At 37.5% G+C, this 24,072-nt stretch overlaps 2 protein-coding genes across 2 annotated transcripts in view; both read right to left on the bottom strand.

The window, feature by feature from the left end:
* Positions 1-1,684: 1,684 nt before the first annotated feature.
* cnpy3 (canopy FGF signaling regulator 3) lies at positions 1,685-8,194 on the bottom strand. Its single transcript, XM_055205926.2, has 6 exons — positions 7,988-8,194; positions 6,981-7,107; positions 6,786-6,882; positions 6,483-6,605; positions 3,668-3,785; positions 1,685-3,198 (listed from the first exon to the last, which is right to left on the bottom strand). The coding sequence occupies exons 1-6, from the start codon at positions 8,085-8,087 to the stop codon at positions 2,933-2,935; spliced, it is 831 nt and encodes a 276-aa protein (XP_055061901.2). The 5' UTR covers positions 8,088-8,194; the 3' UTR covers positions 1,685-2,932.
* Positions 8,195-12,514: 4,320 nt separating this feature from the next.
* Positions 12,515-24,072, bottom strand: part of trpc5a (transient receptor potential cation channel, subfamily C, member 5a) — an 83,911-nt gene continuing 72,353 nt past the window's right edge. Inside the window, exons 8-11 of the mRNA XM_055205925.2 lie at positions 22,904-23,113; positions 15,840-15,881; positions 15,536-15,625; positions 12,515-15,418 (exon numbers count right to left, since the gene is read on the bottom strand). Coding sequence (XP_055061900.2) covers positions 14,543-15,418; positions 15,536-15,625; positions 15,840-15,881; positions 22,904-23,113 — 1,218 coding nt within the window. The 3' untranslated portion in view covers positions 12,515-14,542. The remainder of the gene's footprint in view (positions 15,419-15,535; positions 15,626-15,839; positions 15,882-22,903; positions 23,114-24,072) is intronic.

The raw sequence follows: 24,072 nt of genomic DNA, 5'->3' as shown, positions 1-24,072 counted from the left end.
AAATGAACTTGAACTTGTGCGGACAGCCGAGAAGTTTCAGATCTCCGCCTTTAAACGATGCATAATTAATGTCAGACATAAAAGAGCGCTTGTCAATGTTTAAACCCAATTTCAAACAGCAAAAATGACTTATATTTTCAAAAACCTGCAGCAATCAGACAAGCAGAAGTTCACATCTGCTCAGACCCTGACGTGGCGCTAAGCACTTTTCCACGTCAAAGAGAGTTTTCATAAATATGGACTTTGCCATAGATTTTTGCCTATGCACACTTTACGATCAAATCTGTGCGTACGCATGCTTTATAAATGAGGCCCAAGACGCGGAAGAGGCGGCAAGCGTGAGTGATTTGTTAAGTCAATGCAAAGACGCAAATAGCCATCCTGCGGCGTGGTACGCGCAAACGTTACTATGCGTTCACACCAGACCCGTAAGAGGCGGCAAAAACACGTTATTCGCTCATAGTTGGACGCTTGAACATTTTGAGTTTACTCACAAAGCCGCGCGTGAAATTCTAGTCATTCGAGACATTCACTCAGAAATTCGCATTATGGGAGGGGCTTCTTCTGCCTCCGGTTGCTTCCTGTAATCACGTCACTACTAGAGCAAGCTCCTGATTGGTTAACGCTGCGCGAATATATGCCAAAGTTCCGATTTTTCAACTCGCACGTTTCCTCACGTCAACACTCAATTCTTGCAGAACGCGCCATCAGTGCCACGTTTTGCGCCATTCGCGGGAACCGCACCACAGGATGCCTATTCGCTTATTTGCATTGACTTAACATGCAAATCGCTTGCCTCTTCCGCATCTGGTGTGAACGCACAGTTAGCAGAATTTGAAAAAGAGATTGCACTTTCCCGAGAGTGAGCGTGGTTTCGTGGTAACTAAACCCCTGGTCAGAGCCTGACTCCACCCACAATATTTGAAAAATTCAAGAAAATTGGGCAGACCCCAACGTAGATAGAGGGGAAGAACTGAGCTTGTAACAAGCGTGTGGTGAGATCTTCAACTAGGGCGTGGTGAGTTTGAACCTGCTTACATCACATCGTACCGCTTACGTCACGTAGTACCGCAACATCCAATAGGAAAATTCAACTGCAGTAGCCACTGTTCAACCTGAAGAGGGCAGCACTCAGACGTTTTTACACCATATATTGTAGCACTGAAACACTTTATATGTACCCAAATGTCAAAAAAGTTACTCAAATCAATGAACAGCACTAATAAAGCCCCATTCTTACACATCATTCTGTAGAAACACAGGGCTCCAGACTGCCACCAAAATTTGAGAGTGTGCCACTGAATTTTTCATTCAGTTGCACATGTGTGACCAGTAAATTTGACCTTTTTTTGTGATGTGACACTGAATTGAAAACAGCACATTGTACTTTCCGCATCTCTTATTAAAGTATTTATTAGTAATACAGTGGAAATTAGTTGAAATGTGAATGTTTGGTTAGCATGTTGATTTACAGTGTGTGCCCCTAAATTTTCTGATTGCGCCCCTAAAACTTTCAGTTGGGGACCACTTTGCTCTAATGAAAAAAGTTAGTCTGGAGCCCTGACCAAGATCCGCTTTCCTCCTCCCATTGATCCTAACTCCACCTTGTGGCGAAGACTGCAAACCCATAGCTTAAAACATCTACTCATTTACTCATGAAAAGTTTATTATAAAAAATAAGAAATTCATGTTTTAATTATTTTTTATTCGCCTGCAGTTATTCGCCATTCATCAAAATACTCATTAAAAGCACCAGCCACAGTAATGAGCTGATGGACACATCCAGCATATTTTCACCCATACATTTGCATATACAGTTCAATCTCAGGTCAATAACTTTTGTCCACATGCTTCACGGTTCACAATTCAAAATAATGGGTGCAGGCATACAGACACCTGTGGAATCTCTTACAATAACACTCACACAGCTTTTGGAAAAAACAACATTGGATATCAGATAAACATTTTAAGTAAACAATACTGTCCAGAAAAATATTAGGGAAAAACTGCACTCAAACATTCCCGGAAACCCACATCACATATGTAAACACTGCAAAAGCAAAAACAAATATGAAGAGATCAGACAAACTTCGTGCCTTATTTGGTTAAATAAAAACAAAAAGGTCACAGCTTTCGTACTGCCAAACCGCTTTCTCTCGATTTATAATATTATCCGTATTACAACATTACTGACAAATTTATAGGCTAATACAAGTCTAAACTTGCCAAGTCCAAAATCTGCATTGCAGGGATGTGTTAAATCACAAAACACATTTAGCATTTGTGTCATCACAAAGTATTCTTTTAAAAATAGTTTTTATGAAATAGGTAAAAGATTAAATAAGCTCATATATCTCAGATCTGTGTGATTTTAATATAGCAATACTGAATGAAAATATGCAAAGACAGCCAAACCAAAATGGTGTCTGGATTTAACACTTCAAGTATGCAAAAACAAACCGTGAGCTATATCTTCCAATAAAATACAATTAAAGGTGACATTAGGCTTGCTAGAGTATTGTCATTTTAACACCTCCCAAAAAAGTCTAAGCCAAATTGATATACATTTCAAACAAGAATTGGGCGAAGAAAAAGAGCAAAAAACACTAAAGGTTAAGTTCAAGAGGCAGTTTTTTTTAAAAACGTGTCCATGTACCAGCATGTGTGTAAACCCAAGCAAATGTCTGAATCAAAGGTCTGATTTGATTGGTCAACAAGCACATAATGTACCTGCTTATAGCTGCCATTTGTTGGATCTGTTAATGGCATCTTTCCTGTACAGAGTAAATGTAACATTTAATGTAATAAAATGTAACAAGTTATTTCTTGTACAACTAACCTAAAAGTCAACTTACACCTGCTCAGAGATTTAGATGTCAAGGGGACAAAAGTCATCAAAACAAAATGAACAGATAGTCTGCAAAGAGACACATCATAATTCAGTTTTATCTTGCCTAAGAGGAACTTTCTTCTGAATCTCCTCGTCCGAGCTGTATTCAGCTTCCTCGGTTTTCCGCTTGCTTTTCTCAGTCTCAGGAATTTTGGACTTTTTCTTCTTCTTCTTCACCTTCTTCTCTTTATTCTGACTGCCCTCGCCATCTTTGCTCTTCTTGTTCTTCTTGCCCTTCTTTTTCTTTTTGTCCTCTGCGATGGCTGCTGTATCCCCCTTTTTCGCACTCCAGGACTCTTGAAGACAACCTGCCAAGAGACGCACACGTACACACTGTTGACAATCCCTGCTTTTGGACCGACTGTCCAAGTGATCATATCAAAACTGTGTGTTCAGGAAATGATACAACTTCCTGGCGGATCTATTCTGGTTGCTATAGTAACACAATAGGCGTCAGCATCACCTCAAATCAATCTGCCTTCATATCACCAGCTTGCTGTTTCCTATTATAGCAGCCGACAGCTGAAATTTGTGCTCCCTTGGTATTTTCACACAAGGTTCCAATATATTTAATGACTCTGACTCATTATTAGGGCTTGGATGGATGACAAAATAGAGTAAACTTGTCAACTGGGAGAGATTTTACTGTGGTAAAAATATTTTTGGATGGTACTAATTGAGATATGATATAATTGTTTACCGGGAACACAACGCTGTAAGTGAAGTATGTTATGAAATAAAACAGCTGTGGTTGTGGTTGTGTCAGCGCCACCGTACCCAAGTCCTGTCCTTTCAGCACGTGTTTTTCACACAGGTAGGTGGTGAGATCTTCCTCCTGGTTTCCCTTATACCAGTCCTCAATCACTTCTTCATACTGCTCCACCATCACATCACACTGAAAGATAAACACATACTGTGCTTGTGTATTCATCTTTTATATACATTATCATATATGTGACCCTGCACCACAAAACCATAAGTGGGTGATTCTCATGAAACCATTGAAACACCACGGCACTAATGATTTTAGCTTTAAAATGTGTAATATAGTAACATTAAAAAGCATCAGAATTAACACAATACTGTGTTCTACCTTGCACAATGTGTGATTTCAACATAAGAATTTATAATTGTAAATTTTATCTCATTTTCTGCTGAAATTCTCATTACCGCAATGTGTCCGGCTGTGTTTGAACATGCGTTATGTTGTAATTTAATCAAATTAACACAAAAATATTTAAAAAATAAATAAATGGATGTTTTGCTAGACTACTTTAGATGACAGAAAAAAATATTTACTGAATATTCATGTATAATAATAATGAAGAAAAATTAGGAAAATGATGTGTCCATGCCTGATGTTCTCATCCTCCGCAACACTTTTTGAGAACAGTTTAAGCACACATACAGAATTTTAATAAAGTTTGATTTTGAGTGACCAAGCACATGGACCAGTTACTTCAAGATGGCTACCAGGTAAGATCATTTTTTTACAGTTAATTTGAAATATTGTCTTGTCAGAATGCTTACACAACATTTTGATTATCATTACCGCAACAGATGCTTATTAAATGTTAATTTAATTAATAGAAGCATAATACTTTGATTTTAAATGCATGTGCAGAATCTCCAAATTATGTTCTTTCAGGTTTGTCATGTCATTTTGAAAATATGTCAGTGTTGATGTTTTCTGACTGTTGCGGTAATGAGATTTTTTAGGACTAATTTTTTAAATTATGTTACAAAAAGTGTTAAATGATAAGTAAAAGTTTTTAAATTAATGTTCCCATTTACTCCAGACTTTGTTTTTCAATGTCTGGTGGGAAAAAAGTAAATTTAAGCAATTTTTACATTTTCATGCTTGACATTTTTAAAACCAAGTTTTCGTGAGAATCACCCAAGTAGCATGCGTATATTTGTAGCAATAGCCAATAAGACATTTTTATGCCAAAAATCATTAGGATATTAAGTAAAGATAATGGCCCATAATTAGTTTTTTATTTGCTACAGTAAATATAAAAAAATATATTTATCATAAGTAATATGTGTTTGCTAAGTACTTCATTTGGACAACTTTAAAGGGACATTACACTTTTTTTGAAAATAGGCTCATTTTCCAGCTCCCCCAGAGTCCAACACCTGACCTCCACCATTTCTGAATCCAATCCAGCCGGTCTCCTGGTCTGGCGGTAACACTTTTAGCATAGCTCAGCACAATCCACTGAATCCGACCAGACCACCAGCATCACGCAAAAAAATAACCAAAGAGTTGAGAATTTTTTTATATTTTTCGAAAATAGTCCCCTTGGTAACTTTCAATAGCTGGGGACTATTTTCGGGCACCGAGTAATATCATTGTGCCTGCTGCAGCCATAGTACAACAGCAAAGTCCTTGACTATTACGCCGGAATGAGAGTGTAGTTCCGGCTTAGAAAATCGCAACTTTTAATTTTCAGTCGGTCTTAGTACACAATGTAACTACAGAAGAGTCAAGTTTTAAATAGGAAAAATATCCAAATTCTTTGGTCATTTTTGAGCGCAATGCCAATGGTCTAATCAGATTCAATGGACCGTGCTAAGCTATGCCAAAAGTGGTATCTGGAGATCGGCTGAATGTATCCAAAACAGTAAAAATCAGATTTTTAGTATAAAAAACAGAAAATGAGTATATTTTCAAAAAAAGTGGAGTGTCCCTTTAAAAACGATTTTCTCGATTTATTTACATTTGGCCAAATATTCTCCTATCATAACAAACCACACATCAATGGAAAGCTTATTTAGCTTTTGGGTGATGTATAAATCACAATTTCAAAAAACTGACCCTGGTTATGACTGGTTTTGTGGTCCAGGACCACATATACAACTTTAAACCGCAGGTTTAAAGCATTTACACATTTACGTAGCCCAGGGTTCTTCAAATCTTACCCTGCAGGGCCTGGTTGTGGAAGAACACAGTCGCTACATAATCTTCCCTCCGAATCTGTCGGATCTTGTCACACCCCTACATATTAATGTTTTGTTTCCTTGGTTTTGATACTTTTTTGAACCAATTATTATTGCATCAGCATTATTATGACTACTAGGTTTTTGCTCTTTTTTATTACCCAAAAATATCAAATGACATTATCAATTACCAAAATAATTGCTAGGGACAGTCCTAGATTAGTTACGTCCTAATCTATGCCATAGGACCTACGCACAACTATAATGAGCCCTTAAAGCAACACCAAAGAGTTTTTTTTACCTTAAAATAACGTTTACAAAAAAGTTTCAGTGGTTCATCCACACAAAACAGGGTGAATGGCACTTTCACATTCGCTTTGCAGCCCTCTATCAGCCAAAACCGCACTAAAGAAGTTTCCAACCGTCGGGTAGTGGTCCTAGTTCGAGTGAAAACTACAAAAACTTGCTTTACGGCAGACCTACAATCCAATCAGAGCCAGCTATGCTGCAGTATTTACGACAGTGGTAATGAACAATTACGCTTCTAACCTGTAGGGGGTGCAAAGAGCCAGAGTTCTTTAGTGTTGCTTTAAGTGTCTCGTCACACCCCTAAATAATTTTTACATATATTATAATATTTCAAGAAGACCTGTTTCTTGAGGTCAGCCACTTCTGCACTGGTTTCGTTCCAAAGTTCATAGGGAATGTCCATGACCACCTTCACTCCTTTATGGACGAGGTTATGTAAGGTGGAAAATGTCTCAGACATACCCTAAAAGAAGAGTGCAAGGGACTGTCATAACCTACAACCAATATTGATTTATTACAGTTTTACATCACAGCACACACATTTTTCAATCTATGGTATAAGCATATCATCAGGTTTTAGTCATGTATATGAAAACAGGTCAAAGTGATTCAGACTTCTGTACCAAGATCAAATCATCATTACCTTTGCAAAGCGATTACTTCCATCTCTTTCTTTGTGTAGATTGTACTGCATGATTCTGGAGCACACATTCTCCATGACCTCTATGAAACGAATATCACTAATGCAAAAAAAAAACAGAAATCAAAGTCAATGGCAGAGCGGTCATTTTTGGTTACACTACCCTTATAAACTCCTAGTCGTGAATAAGAGGCTTACGATTTGACGTATTTGATTGGTGGTGAGCCTTTATCGTCCAAAAAGCGGTAGTTGGTCTCTATAACTTCTTTCGTTTTGCCCGTCTCTTCGAATGCAGACTTCATCTCAATGCTCACAAATTTGCATACTATAAAAACACATTCAGAAGATTAAAGGGAACTGAAAGTGGCTGTGTCTCATAGCTTGTCATGATGAAGCCTACCCTACTGAAATACACACATGGACTATGCACAATACAAGCTTGACATGACAGAAGTAACACATGAATTCGGTTGAAAAGAGGAAATCTGCTTTCTAGATTGTGTGTGTGTGTGTGTGTGTGTGTGTGTGTGTGTGTGTGTGTGTGTGTGTGTGTGTGTGTGTGTGTGTGCATATACTATCTTTGTGAGGACCATTATTTTTTAATACTGTACCAGGTAATACCATGATGATCCAAGTGATGGACAGTGAGGACATTTTGGCCAGCTCTGACTTTATGGCACCCCTTTAAAGGGCTGTTTGAGGGTTAATAGGTTTAGGATTAAAATTGGGTTAAGGTTGAGGGTGGGAATAGCATTGTCTATTGAGTGTCCTAACAAACGAGTGTGCGCGTGCATAAATGGCACTTCTGTGATATCTTCCTGTAGCTCATTGGTAAAAGAGTCTGCCAAATGCCTAAATTTACGTTTACATTTATGCCAAAGCGAATTAATGTACAATACATTCAATCCATACATTTATTTTAGCAGTATGTGTGTATATCAGCAGGTGGTTGTAAAACTGTATTCACATTTGTCAACATGAAATTGGGCAAGTAAGAGATTGCGTACCTTCTTTTGATGCACAATGTTAAAAATAAGTATTTTTTACCCATAAAACCGATCAGTCTCTTGCATATTTCTTGTATAATACCCATATTACAATAGTCTAAAACAGTTATCTGTGAAAGCGATAGTGATCTTTGTCTGATGTATCTGCAGCAGAATAATAAATAAGACAATTATTGTAAAAAAGGACACTGTTCCTACCTTCACATTTATTAGGCAGATGCACCCATTCATCGTCTCCGCTTTTTTTCCCAACTGCGGCATTTACAAGAGCTAACACGACGTAAATAAAAACATTCATTGTTTGATAGTGTCAAAGACTTAACACGATGATTTACAAAACACTGCACATCCTTATTTCACTGGCCGCTATTTCTGATGGTTTCACTTCCGCTTTGGCAGGTTGACGCAGATGCTGAGCAGTGGACCAATCGGCGACGACGGAGTGGCATCGCAGAACCAATGAAAAGCGTGGGTGGGGTCGAGAACTTGATTTCATTAGGCGCTGCGCAGACTTATCGTGCTATGACATCAAGGTATCGCGAGAGCTATTCGAAAGCACAGCTCTCGCGGTACTTTGCGCAGAGCTTCAGATTCACCTCATGTATTTTAGATGAGAACGTTATCATATGACTGTATTATCAGACATACTTTTTAAGTTTAAATTAATTGAGATTTTAAAGACAAAGGTTAATGTAAATAAAGAAATGAACAGTACGAGTACAAACGCATGTACAGTATTTACGAAATTGTAACACGCGTGTTTGTATAAAATGCGTTACATAGTGCACCAAAAAAATCAATCAATCAAATTTCAATAAACTCGTGTCTTTTAGCACAGTAGTTGCATTTACTGTATACTGGAATTATGTCTATTCCTATGAGTTGTTTTTCCAATTGTGCATTTATGCAATGGAAGCATGCAACCACCAGAGGGCATCACACTTCAGATAATCATATTTCCTCTACTTGAAATTGCTCTCATAAATTTCCATGTCATGTTTACCAATTACTACACACCTGTTACAGATCAGCACTGGCAGTATTGGCTCATCTTGCCAGGAGGAAAGAAATCAAATATTAAAATATAAATCCATTAGAACTGAACCAGACCACCTAGGCTTCTTTTTAACCCGACTTCTGGTAGCTATTTCTGTTATATAATAGCTATTGCATAATGATTTATTTACAATACCAGAAGTTTCAGGGTCACTCATTCTTTGTTAACATTTTTCCACATTTTAGAGTGATAGTAAACTCATTCAAACTATGAAATAACACAAATGTATAATGAATGAATAAATACTAAAATTAAATAAAAAAAATATGTTATATTTTAGCATCTTTAAAGTAACCACAATTTGCACTTGAGTGAACAAAATTGTATTTTCGGGTCTCTGTCTACCGGAATCTTGAGGTCTTACCCTAAAATGCTTTCCATTTCACATGCATTTTATAATGAATTATATCATGAAAATCTGACTTTTTCCATGCTTAAGTGCTCTAATTGGGTCAACTTAGAAATAGTGAAAAAGATCAACCCAGTAACTTAGTTTTGGTAAAGCATTCTCTGCAAGCATGGGAAAAAATAGGTCATTGAAATTTGTCTCTCATTGTGATGTCAGAAGGGGATAATACCACCCCTTAATCTGCACTATCCAACCACAGCACTGCCATTTAGTGCAGAAATCAGCTCATTTGCATTCAAAAGGACACAACCAAAACGGCACATTTTTGCTCACACCTACATAGTGGCAATTTTAACATGTTATAATAAATTATCTATATGGTATTTTGAGCTAGAACTTCACATATGTACTCTGGGGACACCAAAGATTTATTTCACATCTTATAAAGGTCTTGTGAAGTCTCCCCTTTAAATAAACACTTTTATTTTGTTTTGTAATAAAATAAATTATGAAACGTTTTAATGATAGAAATATATTAATTATGATAGAAATATGTTGGCAAAATTATATTTGTCTTTACATTACTAATTTAAAACATTCAGAGATATCCCTTAAGAACAAAAGTTTTTCAAAATCATAAAAAAAATGTTAGTCAAGCCAAGCAACCTCAAGCACCATCTCACCCCCCCCCCCCCCCCCCAGATCCATCCAGATCTACACACTAATATCTCGATCAAGAACTGGCATCAAATCAAACACATTACTACGATTATTCTGCTTTATTGAATCTGCATATTCGGCATTCCCTTGAGTTTAGCTTCTGGCTGTCAGAACTACGTTTTAATCTTATTCATATGTTCACACGTTTCCAAGGAAAAGTACAAACCGATGTAAGAATCATACAAGATGAGCGTGTATATCATTCAAGTGTTTACACAAGCATTTACAGCGCCTTGACGAAAGTACTAAGACCTCCAACCAAATCTTTCATTTGACTGAATTACACAGCCCTACACTGAAATTTTGTGCTTTGTGATTTTTTATTTCAAGGCACTGCAACACTGCACTGTAACTAATGTAACATTCCTCTACAGTGTGTTATATAATATTCTTAACTCAAAGTATTTACTCCCAACAATTTATTCTCTTTAAGAAGCAACCTGTTGCAGCCTGTGAATTACGGGTCTATATTAGTTCACATTTTCATTTCATTAACAAATAATCAAAAATTATATTGATGAAAACATGAATCAATGCCAAATTCAAGCCATTTCATATTTAGATCTTTGAAAAAAACAAAGAACCCATTTTTCAAAATTTACTGCGATAACATGAAAGAGTTGGTTAAACGTCAAAATGCTTTCGCGAGGCACCGTACATGTTTCGTCAGCATTCATCATCGCACAATAGGGGGATTTCATATTCGATGCATGTCCCTGGACATTTCCCCTGTACCTGATTATTATAACGTACTAATTGATATTCACACACAGTAAAAACTAAGCAGCCAAACAAAAAGAACTTCAAAAACATTATATTAGTATACTGTATAAATAAAGTCTGTCTAGACTAAAACAGTCTTAAATTAAATCATTTATACATGCTATTCAAAATACAAAAATAAGATTTCAGTCATGTTAGATTCTAGCATAACTTCAGCCCTCCGGGTGCATAACAGGAGTAATGCCAGACTATGATGTGCGTGTATTATAGCACTAAAGTGAAAGATCTTACGGGTACACCAGGTGAGCGACGCCTTCATCTCATTCAGAAAGTACAGCAGAAAATATCACATTTTTATCACGAGAGATGTATTAACATCATATCAGATGTTTCTTGCCCCGTACATGGTCCATTGTGAACTTTATCTGAATGAAACACATGGTTATGAATTGACATTGCTTTCAGTGCACATTCATGATGCATGTAAATGATAAATGAAACAAATTGGCGTATCGGTGTTTAAAGTCAACATGAAATGTCTTTCTGTAACGTAACAAAGGTTAGGAAACACAGGGCCTTGATTTATCCATTTGGAAATGCTTGGATCATTAATTAATCGTTAATTAGTACTGTACATGCAGGCATCTCAATGTATTCCTATGATCAATGTACATTTCATGCATTTAGCGGTCGTTTTTTCCATACATGGTTGGAATCCGGATTCAAACCGAGGGGCAACCTTCCGATCTCTTTGATAAAGCCAATACGGAAGTGACTTAAATTGCAATTCATCGACTGGCAGCTAGAGACTGGTTTCAAAAGGGAGTCAATTCCCATAGACCCGCATGTTAAAATGCCCAACTTTACAGTACACTGAAAAAATGATTCATTCAATTTACTCAATTTTTTAAGGTAAGAGAGTGCAACCAACTTATTCAAGCCACATCTAAAAAAATATATATATAAAAACAAAACGAAACAAAAAATTTTTTTTTTAAATGTAGCTCAAATAAACTAATTGCGACCACCTACCTTAAAGGATTAGTCTATTTTCTTAAAAAAAATCCAGATAATTTACTCACCACCATGTCATCCAAAATGTTGATGTCTTTCTTTGGTCAGTCGAGAAGAAATTATGTTTTTTGAGGAAAACATTCCAGGATTTTTCTTATTTTAATGGACTTTAATGGACCCCAACACTTAACAGTTTTAATGCAGTTTAAAATTGCAGTTTCAAAGGACTCCAAACCATCCCAAACGAGGCACAAGTGTATTATCCAGCAAAACGATTGTCATTTTTGGCAAGAAAAATAAAAAATATGCACTTTTAAACCACAACTTCTCTTCTTCCTCCGGAATGATGTGGAAAGGTCACGTGTTACATATATGAAACGCACATTTGCGGACCATTTTAAACAATAAACTGACACAAAGACATTAATAAGTATCATTTCACATACAACAACGTCAGAACGGTCCTCTTTCTCCACACTTGTAAACACTGGGACGTAGTTTCGCTTACGCCATCCGTGACCTCTTGACGTAATGACATATTAGGTGAGGTCGCACTGGCGCGTCACAGGACTGGAGTAAGACAAGAAGTTGTGGTTTAAAAGTGCATTTTTTTTCTTGCCAAAAATGACAATCGTTTCGCTAGATAAGACCCTTATGCCTCGTTTGAGATTGTTTAAAGTCCTTTGAAACCTCGATTTTAAACGACATTAAAACTGTTAAGTATTGGGGTCCATTAAAGTCCATTAAAATGAGAAAAATCCTGGAATGCTTTCCTCAAAAAACACAACCTCCTCCCGAATGAACAAAGAAAGACATCAACACCCTGGATGACATGGTGGTGAGTAAATTATCTGGATTTTTTTAAAGAAAATTGACTAATCCTTTAAAAAAAATTGTAAATTGAATGAATAATTTTTTTCAGTGTAGAAAATAATGTTTACAGCCTGTTTTTGGTCTATATAGCAAATTTTCCCCTCACGACAACTGTGAGAGGGGTGAATTTTTTTGTAACTCACCCGTTTAAATTATATTAAGCCTTAAAGTTCTGCATAATTAAGGGCGTGGCCACTGGAGTGATGGGTGAACTGTCACTGCTGTCACTAGAGTCGAGCTAGGCGGGCGTGGTTTCAGCAACCAGCCACCTCAGCTTCACTCACGTCCCACCTCTTTACCCATTTTCGGTTATCCGTAAGTGATGCACGGCCAAAATGGCGACGGCAGGCTCCGCCTACAAATTGGCTTCAAAAAAGCTCTTCACAAACCTATTTTTTACAGTCTATGGTTCAAACCAGAGATCTTCGCCTTAGGAATGCACTGCTTTATCACTTGAGCTAACTATATGCTATTATTGCTGTAACCTTTATTACCTTAAAGTCAACCAGCATTCAATTTGAGAAGATTTTAGATTAACGTTCACCAAGATGAAGAAGTCACTTTAGAGGCGGAGCAAGTTATTACAATCTGCCATAGACTGTAAAAAAGATCTCTCTCTTCCATTGGTGAAAAGTGAAGCCGCCTGTGTCCCAATACGGCGCTGACATCTTGGGTCTTGAGTCTGCGCAGTAGCCATTTCGGGACCAGTCCTGCACAGTGCTGAGCAGAAAGTAAAGCCGCAAAATTAAGGCCCCGCCCTCGCTCTCGCAGAATGCGCATATCACAGCTGTCTATCATGACGTGACACTGTTTTCATATCATTAAAGGTGCAGTGTGTAATTTTTAGAACGATCTCTTGACAGAAATGCAAAATAATATAGAAAACTATATTATCAGGGGTGTATAAAGACCTTTTATAATGAACCGTTATGTTTTTATTACCTTAGAATGAGACATTTTTATCTACATACGCCGGGGGTCCCCTTACCTGGAAGTCCATTTTGTGCCGCCATGTTTCTACAGAAGCCCTTAACGGACACACTTTTTTTACAAAGCTGTCTCCGAAGATGACATGTTTGTCTAGTAGCGGCTACCGTAGCGTTTTGAAAGCGGGAGGTGAGCAGTTAACTGAGCCATTGGTTGCAATTTGCAACCTCCCACTAGATGCCACTAAAATTTACACACTGCACCTTTAAATAACTAACTAAAACAAACTTTTGAATTTACATGAGCGTGATAAAAACTACAGTAAATGACAGAAACCAGCTTTGGAAAAAAGATAATTGAAGTGTAATTAAATTGTTTAGTTGATCTCAAGTCCCATTGAATAACATGGGGGAGGCGGGGTTTATGACCTATACTAGGACCAGTCACAAGGGGGCGATCGAGACGTTTTGGCTTCACTTTTCAGGGCTTGTGTGGCACGCTTGCATTCTGCAGACAAACAACTCTTCCTCTTTGGAAAAGCGTGCGCTCATGAGTGTGCACTAAGACCTAGAACAGGCGATTTTGATTTCATGTTGACTTTAAATTATTGTCATTTCGACACTGTATGACATCACCAGCATCTATTTGCATCTTTTTTAAATTCTGTCTGAAAAAAAAACATGCTGGCTTTGAGTTTGAACACAGCATGACAAAATGAGAGAGAGAGAGAAAAGAGAGAGAGAGCAGCACTAATAGGTAATGAAAACGATAAATACATTTCTTGACTCAAAATTCTTGTCCAAATATTTGTGTACCTGGCCTGCGGTTCACAGAACATTTCCAATGAAATGTTTCGTCTGTTCTGCTGGTTGTGACATGTTTTGGTTCCTTCTAAATCTATCTGTCGTCCATCGTTTTATTTGCTCATCCCTTCTGCCTTGTAAATAGCGCTCGATTTGGTTAAAATACAAATATTGCAGCAGCAAACTAAATGCGATAAAACAGAAGAACTGGTCGGTTGGTAATCGTTATTGATATCGTCACTGATTATTGTTATTATCAAAGTGCTGTACAGTACATACTAGCGATACTATAGCTGCGTGGTCACCGAATCGTCCTGTTCTGTTACCCAATGGGAGGAGTCTTGCCTTAGTACGTCACAAGGCCCGACCAAACCCTGGAACACGTCCTCGCTCGAGTCCAAGAGTCGGGAACTGGAAGCTGAAAAACTGGAAGCACAGTGGAGGGAGGTGGGTGAGGACAGGGGTCCTAATGTCAGCAAAACATCCCTCCCGTTAACTCTCTGTCCATTTGTTGCCGTGGCAACACTGTCGCCCTCGTTTAAAGTGGCCGCATCCACCCGATTAAGGTTGGTCTCGCTGCGGGTGACGGGACCATCACCTCTGGTGAAGCCTAAGTCCTGCCAAGCCCCGGGCGGGTGAAGCAATCCGTCTGAGATAGTGTAGGTTGCCGCCGTAACACCTGCAGGCTGGGGAAGGTGACTGCCCATGCGTGAGAACAGCAGGCCGAGCCGTCTGAAAGAGTTCTTCTTGGAACTGGAGAAGCGCGAAAAACGCCTCCAAGTCCGTGAAAGTGCAGGTCTCGCTGGAGCCACCGAGGACAGGGAAGAGGAGGGCGATGGGTTCTTCCTTAATCCGTTGATCTTTGGTTTAACCTCCCTGTACGTTGATGATTCTGCAACCTCTACCCCGGAGATAGACCGAAAGAGGGCGGAGACCCCGTAGGCCGGATCCGAAGGCGTGATAGTCTTAAAAGACACGCCCTTGGCTCCTATGCTGCCGGCATCGCTGTGGTGCAAGTTGTTGCTCGACGCTTCGCCGTCATCGCTCGCCTCGTCTCTTAACGTGGCCTCACTGCTGGAGGAGTAGTTCCTACGTGGCGGCTTCCGGTTGCCGAGAAGGTCCAAAACTTCATAGCGGAAACTGGAGATGTCCTGTTTTAACTCCTACAACGAAGATGTATAGTAATAAAGTTTCACAGGATTAACCGTACCGTACGTTAGTGCATTCTTTATTTTTGTGATGATGTTGGTCACACCAAGGTCTGCTAAATGCGAAATTACCTTAAAATTCTCCTCCGTCAGGCCTTCTTTCGTCTTAGCGCTGCGAATCATGGATGCCACGTACCTCTTCACCAGACTACGGATGACTTCCTGGTAGGGTGAAGGAAAAGAGAAGGTAATCAGTGATATGAAACAGCATCTCCTAATCTTGTTAATCTGATAATGTACAGCTGCATGTTTGGTATGATGGTGCAATGAAAATAAAGATTAGGAAAACAAAGCCAGGGGCGCATCAGCGTAATGCAATTACATGCACATTGTTTGTATACTCGCAGACGTGTGTTATCGAAGACCGCTGGCATACCTGATAATGCTGATTCTGGATCAGTCTGTCGGCATGCTTTTCCTAAAAGGAGAAAAAGATATATTCACACTGTTTATGTTGAGTAATCGATCTCATAAAGGCTCCATTTATTTGTTTGTTTAAGGGATAATTCACTACAATAATGATAATTTTATCATAAATCACTTACCATTGTGTCGTACTAAAGCACCAAGTGCTCCGTTTGTCTTCACAACACATTTTATTTAAGATATTTTTGATGAAAACCAGGGAGGCTTGTGACTGTCCTATTGACTTCATTAATTTCACCATTCTTTTCCAAATAAAAGAATAAAAGACATCATCAAAAAGGTCCATCAGTAGTTCAATAATAATATTATGAAGCGACAAGAACACATTTATGTGCAAAAAACCCCCAAAACAAACAATTTTATTAAACAATTTGTTCTCCTTCAAGTCATTCAGTGCATGTTCACAAGCAGACTACGCACATGCTGCTGATGTCACCTGCTGCTGTAATTGCCAATGTTTAATTTTTTTGCTTTTTTATTTAAGCCATTATGCAAACCTTGTAAACAATACTTAAACAGCTGGTATAAATGTGCAAATTACTTGCCAGCGTATTCTGTGTCTGTTCTGTGTCTACGTCAGCAACAGCATGCGCTGAAGTCTGCTCGTGAACACGCATTGAACAACTAAGGAGGAGAACAAGTTGTTGAATAAAATCGTTCATTTTGTTTTCTTTGCGCACAAAAGTGTTCTCGTCACTTCATAATATTATTATTGAATGACTGATGGAACATGGACCTTTTTGGCGATGTCTTTCAATCTTTTCTGGGAAAAAAAGAATTGTGAAACTAACTGAAATCAATGGGACACACAGAAGCCTCCCGGTTTTCATCAAAAATATCTAAAAATGTGTTTTAAAGACAATCAAAGCACTCGGTGGTTTAGAATGACACAGGGAAAAGTGACTTATGATCAAATTATCATTTTGGGGTGAACTAACACTTAAACAATCCATTTAAATTCCATGATATTGTTATTTTCTATTTAGATATCTGTCGGGAAAGCTTAAAGTAGAGAAGTAATAGTAAATGAAAATGTTCATATTATCAGTGGAGGCTTGGATGTGTGTCTGACCTAACAAAAGCTCACTTATATACATGATGATATATGACCATAATAGGGCGGTTTCCCGGATGGGGTTTAAGTTTAGTCCTGAGCTGCCTTAAAGGCAGGGTGCATGATCTCTGAAAGCCAATGTTGACATTTGAAATCACCTAAACAAACACGCCCCTACCCCCAAAAGAATCTGGACCTTCATTTGATAGACCCGCCCCACACATACGCATCCCAGGCAATGATGTCGGTTAGTAGACACGCCACTCATTGCTGATTGGCTACAAGTGTGTTTTGGTACTCGGCTCGACTCCCTTTTTCAAAGTGTTTTTCAAAAATCATGCACCCCGCCTTTAACTAAAAACAGCTTGGACTTGCCATTGTTTTGACTCAAGATGCACACCAGTAAAGTTTTTTTAGTAGGCATGTTTGTAAAAAAAAAATTATGTCACAATCTCTCTCAATTTTCAATTTCAAGTTAATGAAACTTTACTGGCATAATTATGTGTGCATACAATATTACCAATGCATTATACATACTAAGGAATAATCCTGGTTTAATCGAAACCCTGTCCGGGAAACGCCGCCAATATGTTTTTGACACATTTTTGGACTTCTTTCAACATCATCAAATCTAAAGTGAGTGACAGATTTTTAAATCCAATACCTGTCCTTGTAAGCCCCACAATGTCTTTGAGTTGATGATGTCATGTTTGTAATTGTCTTGATGTCACAGTTGAACATCTTGAAGATGAAATCTTGATCTTTAGCACTTTTTATGTATATAGACCCTTAAAGGGAAATGAGCATTTAAAAAAAAAAATGGCTCATTTTCCAGCTCCCCTAGAGTAAAACATTTGATTCTTACCATTTTGGAACCATTCAGCCAATCTTAGGGTCTGACACTAGCACTTTTAGCATAGCTTAGCATAATCCATTGAATCTGATTAGACCATTAGCATCACGCTCAAAAATAACCAAAGAGTTTTGATATTTTTCCTATTTAAAACTTGACTCTTCTGTAGTTTACATCATGTAATAAGACAGACAGAAAATTAAACGTTGTGATTTTCTAGGCACATATGACTGGGAACTATACTCTCAATCTGGCGTAGTAATCAAGTTGCTGACGTAACATGGCGGCAGCAGGCGCAATGATATTACGCAGTGCCCCGAAAACGACTATTTTCGGGGAGTGCATAATATCATTGCGCCTGCTGCAGCCATGTTACAGCTGCAGAGTCCTTGATTATTACGCCAGAATGAGAGTATAGTTCCTAGTCATATCTGCCTAGAAAATCTTTTAATTTTCCGTCTGTCTTAGTACATGATGTAACTACAGAAGAGTCAAGTTTTAAATATGAAAATATCGAAACTCTTTGATTATTTTAGCGCGATGCTAATGGTCTAATCAGATTCAATGGATTATGCTAAGCTATGCTAAAAGTGCTAGCGCCAGACCCGGGGATCAGCTGAATGGATTCCAAAACGGTAAAAATCAAATGTTTAACTCTAGGGGAGCTGGACAATGAGCATATTTTTAAAAAAGTGGAGTGTCCCTTTAATGTTTAGTAGTTTTATCAGATATTACAGAATAACTGCTCTTTACTCAGCTCGACATGTAGGCAGGTTTATATAACGATTAAGGTTTGATAGCACTGCCTGAAAACATGTGGGAGAGTGCTGAGTGAGGAAAGAGAGAGAGAGAGATTTGTTACTATTGTGTTATTGTATGTTTCTTGTTTTATGTATAATGCTTTAGCAATATTGTATGCACACACAATTTGAGAGAGAGAGAGAGAGAGAGAGAGAGAGAGAGAGAGAGAGAGAGAGAGAGAGAGAGAGAGAGAGAGCAAAGTACACCTGTATTGATGTATTCTATTAAGGGCCGTGCTGAGAGATGAATTTGTAAAAGAGAGAGAGAGAGAGAGAGAGAGAGAGAGAGAGAGAGAGAGAGAGAGAAAGAGAGAGAGAGAGCAAAGTACACCTGTATTGATGTAGGCTACTAAAGGCCGTGCTGAGAGATGAATGTGTAATAAACGCATGGGGCGAACAAGCGAGGTTGTAATTGAAACAAAGGTGACAAGCAGACCTGGCTGTTTCAGGGGAGTTACATGGAAACACAGGAGGAGGTTGAACTCCACACAAACTCCGGCCATCTTACGCCTTATTACATCATCAAAGGAAAAACAAAAAGAAATCTTCCTTCGTAGAAGTTTTATTAATTCATACGAAGTTCCACTCCACTGATTCAATTGAAATTCAATTTGCTATGACTGGAACACGTTTTGAACATGTGTGATGTCATCAAGTCGCAAAGATTCATCTCATGAATATTAATAAGTTCTGGCTGACATCGCTGGGAACCGTCTGTGTTACATAACCAAATTATTCTAGCGCCAAGCTTTCACCATAGTAGGATTAACAGCTTGGACACGTAATACTTTTGAAAAGCAGCCGCATCTTGTGGCGTAACGTTTTGAACTTCTTAATCTAAAACTATGTAAAACAGCAGTTTAATATGCATGCAGTTTGTAAAACAGCTCTGTATAATTGTAAATTAAACATCAATTTAGCTTTTAGTGCTGACAAACGGTGTTAATGTTTTGCCCACACTGCTGTTTAATGTGTTAAATCAAATGCACAAATTGCTGTACGCTGTCTGAAATTTACATAACATTACATTTACACATTTAGCAGATGCTTTTCTACAAAGCAACTTACAGTGCACTTAATGTCACTGGAAATCGAAACCAAGGCCTTTGCACTGCTAACGTGAAGCTTTACCAATTGAGCTACAGGAACACATACAGTTTGGTTTGTGATGAAAGAGTCATGTAGCTTTATTTTCTACTTTTCATCGCACTGTCAATGTACTGCTTAGGATAAGCACTCTTGGGATAATTCACTTTCATTCATTTATTTTCAGTCCAGGGATTTTATAGGTCAGTGGCTATACATGGTCCAAACAAAGTGAAATTTCTTTCATTTTGCGACTGTGAAATTCCTTTCATTGTGACCTTTTTAAATAAATGCATTATATTATAAATTCTAATATTATCATAAGAATTTGAGGAAATAATTCAGGATGAATGAACTTGACAACAGGCATTTGGATTGTATTAACTCCAAATGCCAAACCCGGTGTTATCCGTGTAATGTCCAAAGAGCATTTTTACTTCAATGGAAGCAGGGAAACATGAATTTCACAAGGAACATTTAATCTAATGTATAAAATAGTGCACATTTCAAATAATATTATCCAATTTACAGTAAATACAACCATCAAATACATTTTTTTATATTTGCAAGATTCCTCAAAATTCTGGCCTTTCTTGTTAGCAAAACGCTCTCTTTACTATTTCAAAATAATATCAGGTGTTTAAACTATGGTAAATAGCAGCTTATTATAAGAATGCACTTACAATGTAAGCCAACAGAAATAACTGTGATCCTGGACCACAAATCCTCATAAGGTAAAAATTTTTTAACATAGCTAACAAAAGATTAATCCCGATTATTCGCATACAAAATAAAAGTTTGTTTTGCATAATATATCTAATATATAATATGTCTTCACAGTGTGTAATTTTTTGTGTATATAAATACACACACATGCATGTATGTATTTAAGAAACATTTACATGTATGTACATTTATTTAGATTTTGTTATTATATATATATTTATTTATTTATACCTACTAATTACACACACACAAATATATTTTGCAAACACAAACTTTTATTTTGTATTCGATTAATTTTTTACTGTAAATAGTATAATTTGTCTATAAAATTACACATCTGCAAAACATTGTATCCTTATTAACATTAAAGAAAACACAAAAAAAGAAATATCAATCAACTTACAACAAAGAATGACTTTATTAACATTGTTTTTTAGTCTGTAACAGTAAAGACTTAAAATGCATCAATTTGCCTGAAATAAAAAAATCAATCCTTATTTACAGTATATTTTTTGACCATTTGATACTGAAAAATTAAATTAAATAGAATCAATAAATAATAATAAAAAACTCAAGCGGCTTATCAGCGTGTTTGGGGTGTAATGTCTTTAAGTGACGGTGCAAAGAAAAAATCACTTCCTGAAAAAGTATTTTCCCCAGGGTCTCGCGCGCCCCCCCTGGTGTCACTTCGAGCCCCCCCTGGGGGTCCCGCCCCACTATTTAAGAAGCACTGGGATAGGACAATATTTGGCACAATATTAGTACAACTATTTGTAAATCTGATATCTGAGGGTGCAAAATATTGAGAAAATCGCCTTTAGAGTCCAAATGAAGTTGATATATTTATGGTAGGAAATTTACAAAATATCTTCATGAAACATGATCTAATGATTTTTGACATAAAAGAAAAATCTATAATTCTGACCCATACATTGTACTTTTTTTAGTGGTCCATAGTCACAAATATTTTTATATCAGTCAGCTAAGTTAAATTAAGTACAGTTTGGGGGTCTTGACTGAAGTTCTGTTGTTTTGAAAGTCGTGCAAGATTTTTAAGCCGTTATTGTTCATGTCAACGGTTATTATGTACATATTTTATCTGAACGCGATGCATGTTGATGCAAGTCTAAATATAATTACTGTATCCTGCCATGAGTCAACATCACAGTAGCTCAAAAAACAATAAAAATGTAAATCAGGGCCATATTTTATCTTACAACTATGAGCTCCCCTAAATAGCAATAAGAGTTTCCTTCTTAAACCTATTGAGAAAGCTGCTGAGACCAACTTTTACTAAAGAATAGATAGAAATCTAAAGCTAAGAGAATGGTTGACCTTGTTGTAATAAATGTGGTCATCGAGATGACTAACTATGGCCACAGTGATTGGCTGATATGGGTTTCTGTGAATGATTAATTTATAGATATAGTGCCCTCTATAAGTACTGGGAGGCAAAATTGCTCTTGGTGCCAAGTCAGGAAATATCTAAACATTAAAAGGTGACAAAAGTACAGAAGTAACATTTTATTTTTCACCTGTTTTAACATATAAAATTTAAATACTAAAGTAAGCATATTGAGACAAGTATCATAGACTTTTAATGAACAGACGATAGTAAGACATGCAAACATAAAAGAAAACCAAACTGGATAGAATAACAGCTGTTACTTCTTGCTTAACTTATACATGAAAAGAAGACAACAGCCATTTAAGTATTGTTTGTGATTTGGTCTTAGTGACTTAGGAGTCCTCTTGACTACCCCTAACTTTAGCAGATTAAGGAGCTAGTTTTAGCAAGAAAACACTTAAATACTCTTAAAATTTAGGAGTCTTAAAATTAGGACTGACACAACCATTTTTAAGAGTTTCTCCTAAATCAGCAAGTTAGGTGCTACTTCTAGCCTTAAGATGTTTTGTGAACATCTTAAATGAACACCAGCTCTTTAAGCATTCTGTGTGGTAAAGTATATTAGGGCTGGGCGGTATGTCGAGTTTTGGTAATATATCTGTATTTTTCCCCAGCGGGATATGGGATGAAACAATACCGTCTATATGGGTATGGTCTGATATGATTTCTTCTTTCAACAGAAGCTTTGTGCACTGAGGTCAGATGTAAATTTTCTAACTTGTATTTTGTTTGAGCTGTATATTGTCAAACAGGGAGAAAAACCCATCTTTGAATGTTTTTATCATACATTGTTGATTGTGACATCTCACATTGGGTTTTGACTTGCATGTAAAAATACAATTCACTTTGCAGAAATACAGAGATGTATACGGTATATATCGATATGGACCTCAAAATTACAAAGACATGAAATTTGGTCAGTATCGCCCAGCCCTACAGTATATGTGTGTGACAGTGCTGTTAGTTGTCGTTATGGATAACATTTTAAAAAAGCAAGCTAGATTGTTATTAAAGTGTCATTTAAAACACACACACATTGATGGAATGGCAGCAATAAAGTTCGAATAGATTTAGGATTTGTCCTTACCGTGAACTCCTTCAGGTTCTCCGGTTTGTGGGGGTCTTCGGGCAGAGCAGCCTCTGACCCGCAGAGACGCTTGTGCACCCATCGACACAGGTACCAACATGACTTGGGACTGGGGATGACGTTGAAGGGAGGAGGGAGTGTCCCACCCTCATCACAGTAACTCATCCACAGCTTTGTCCGAGCAAACTTCCACTCAATATCAGCGTGGTCCTGAAAAATTATTACGTGATATTAAGTGATAAAGTGGTAAATAAGTGAAAAATTATTTCAAGTGTAACAGACCAGTATAGGTTAAACATTCTGAATGTTGAATATTTACTAGTACTGGCAATACTAGTAAAGCAGTGCTGTACTGGCAAACCAGGAAACCAGTCCGGTACTATAGTGGCAAACACTGTAAAACAGAGCTATGCTGGCAAAACCTAAACCACCGCAGTATCGGCAAAATTAGCAAACCACTACAGTACTAACAAAACCAGTAAAGTACTGGTAAAACTACTAAAGCAGCGATGTACTTGCAAAAACAGTAAAGCAGAGCTGTACTGGCGAAGCCTGTAAACTACTGCAGTATCGGCAAAACCAGTAAACCAGTACTGTACTGGCAAAACTACTAAAGCAGCGTTGAACTCGCAAAAACAGTAAAGCAGCGTTGTACTTGCAAAAACATTAAAGCAGAGCTGTACTGGCAAAACCAGTAAACTACTGCAGTATTTGTAAAACTACTGCTGTATTGGTAAAACCAGTAAACCAGTACTGTTCTGACAAAAACAGTAAACCAGCACTGTACTTGCAAACAAGGAAATCAGTGCAGTACTACCAAAAACAGTAAACCAGTACTGTAGTGGCAAAAACAGTAAAACAGCACTATACTGGCAAAACCTAAACCACTACAGTATTGAAAAAAAACAGTAAACCAGTACTGTACTGGCAAAACTACTTATGCAGAGCTGTACTGGCAAAACCAGTAAAGCAGAGCTGTACTGGCGAAACCAGTAAACCAGTATGGTAGTGGCAAAACCAGTAAAACAGCACTATACTGGCAAAACCTAAACCACTGTAGTATCGAAAAAACAGTAAACCAATACTGAACTGACAAAACTAGTAAAGCAGAGCTGTACTTGCAAAACAGCAAACCACTACAGTACTAGCAAAACCAGTACTGTACTGAC

Source organism: Misgurnus anguillicaudatus, chromosome 3 (genome assembly GCF_027580225.2).
Source record: "Misgurnus anguillicaudatus chromosome 3, ASM2758022v2, whole genome shotgun sequence".
Taxonomy (NCBI): Eukaryota; Metazoa; Chordata; class Actinopteri; order Cypriniformes; family Cobitidae; genus Misgurnus; species Misgurnus anguillicaudatus.
This window is presented reverse-complemented; position numbering and strand designations above follow the sequence as displayed.

What these genes read in the sequence shown, in the direction of transcription:
- cnpy3 (XM_055205926.2), bottom strand. Translation starts at nt 8,087, where the DNA reads ATGAATGTTTTTATTTACGTCGTGTTAGCTCTTGTAAATGCCGCAGTT. An exon ending in GAAGTAATCGCTTTGCAAAG is followed by an intron (nt 6,606 to 6,785) that starts GTAATGATGATT and finishes CTCTTCTTTTAG; the next exon opens with GGTATGTCTGAGACATTTTC. An exon ending in GCTGAAAGGACAGGACTTGG is followed by an intron (nt 3,199 to 3,667) that starts GTACGGTGGCGC and finishes GTCTCTTGGCAG; the next exon opens with GTTGTCTTCAAGAGTCCTGG.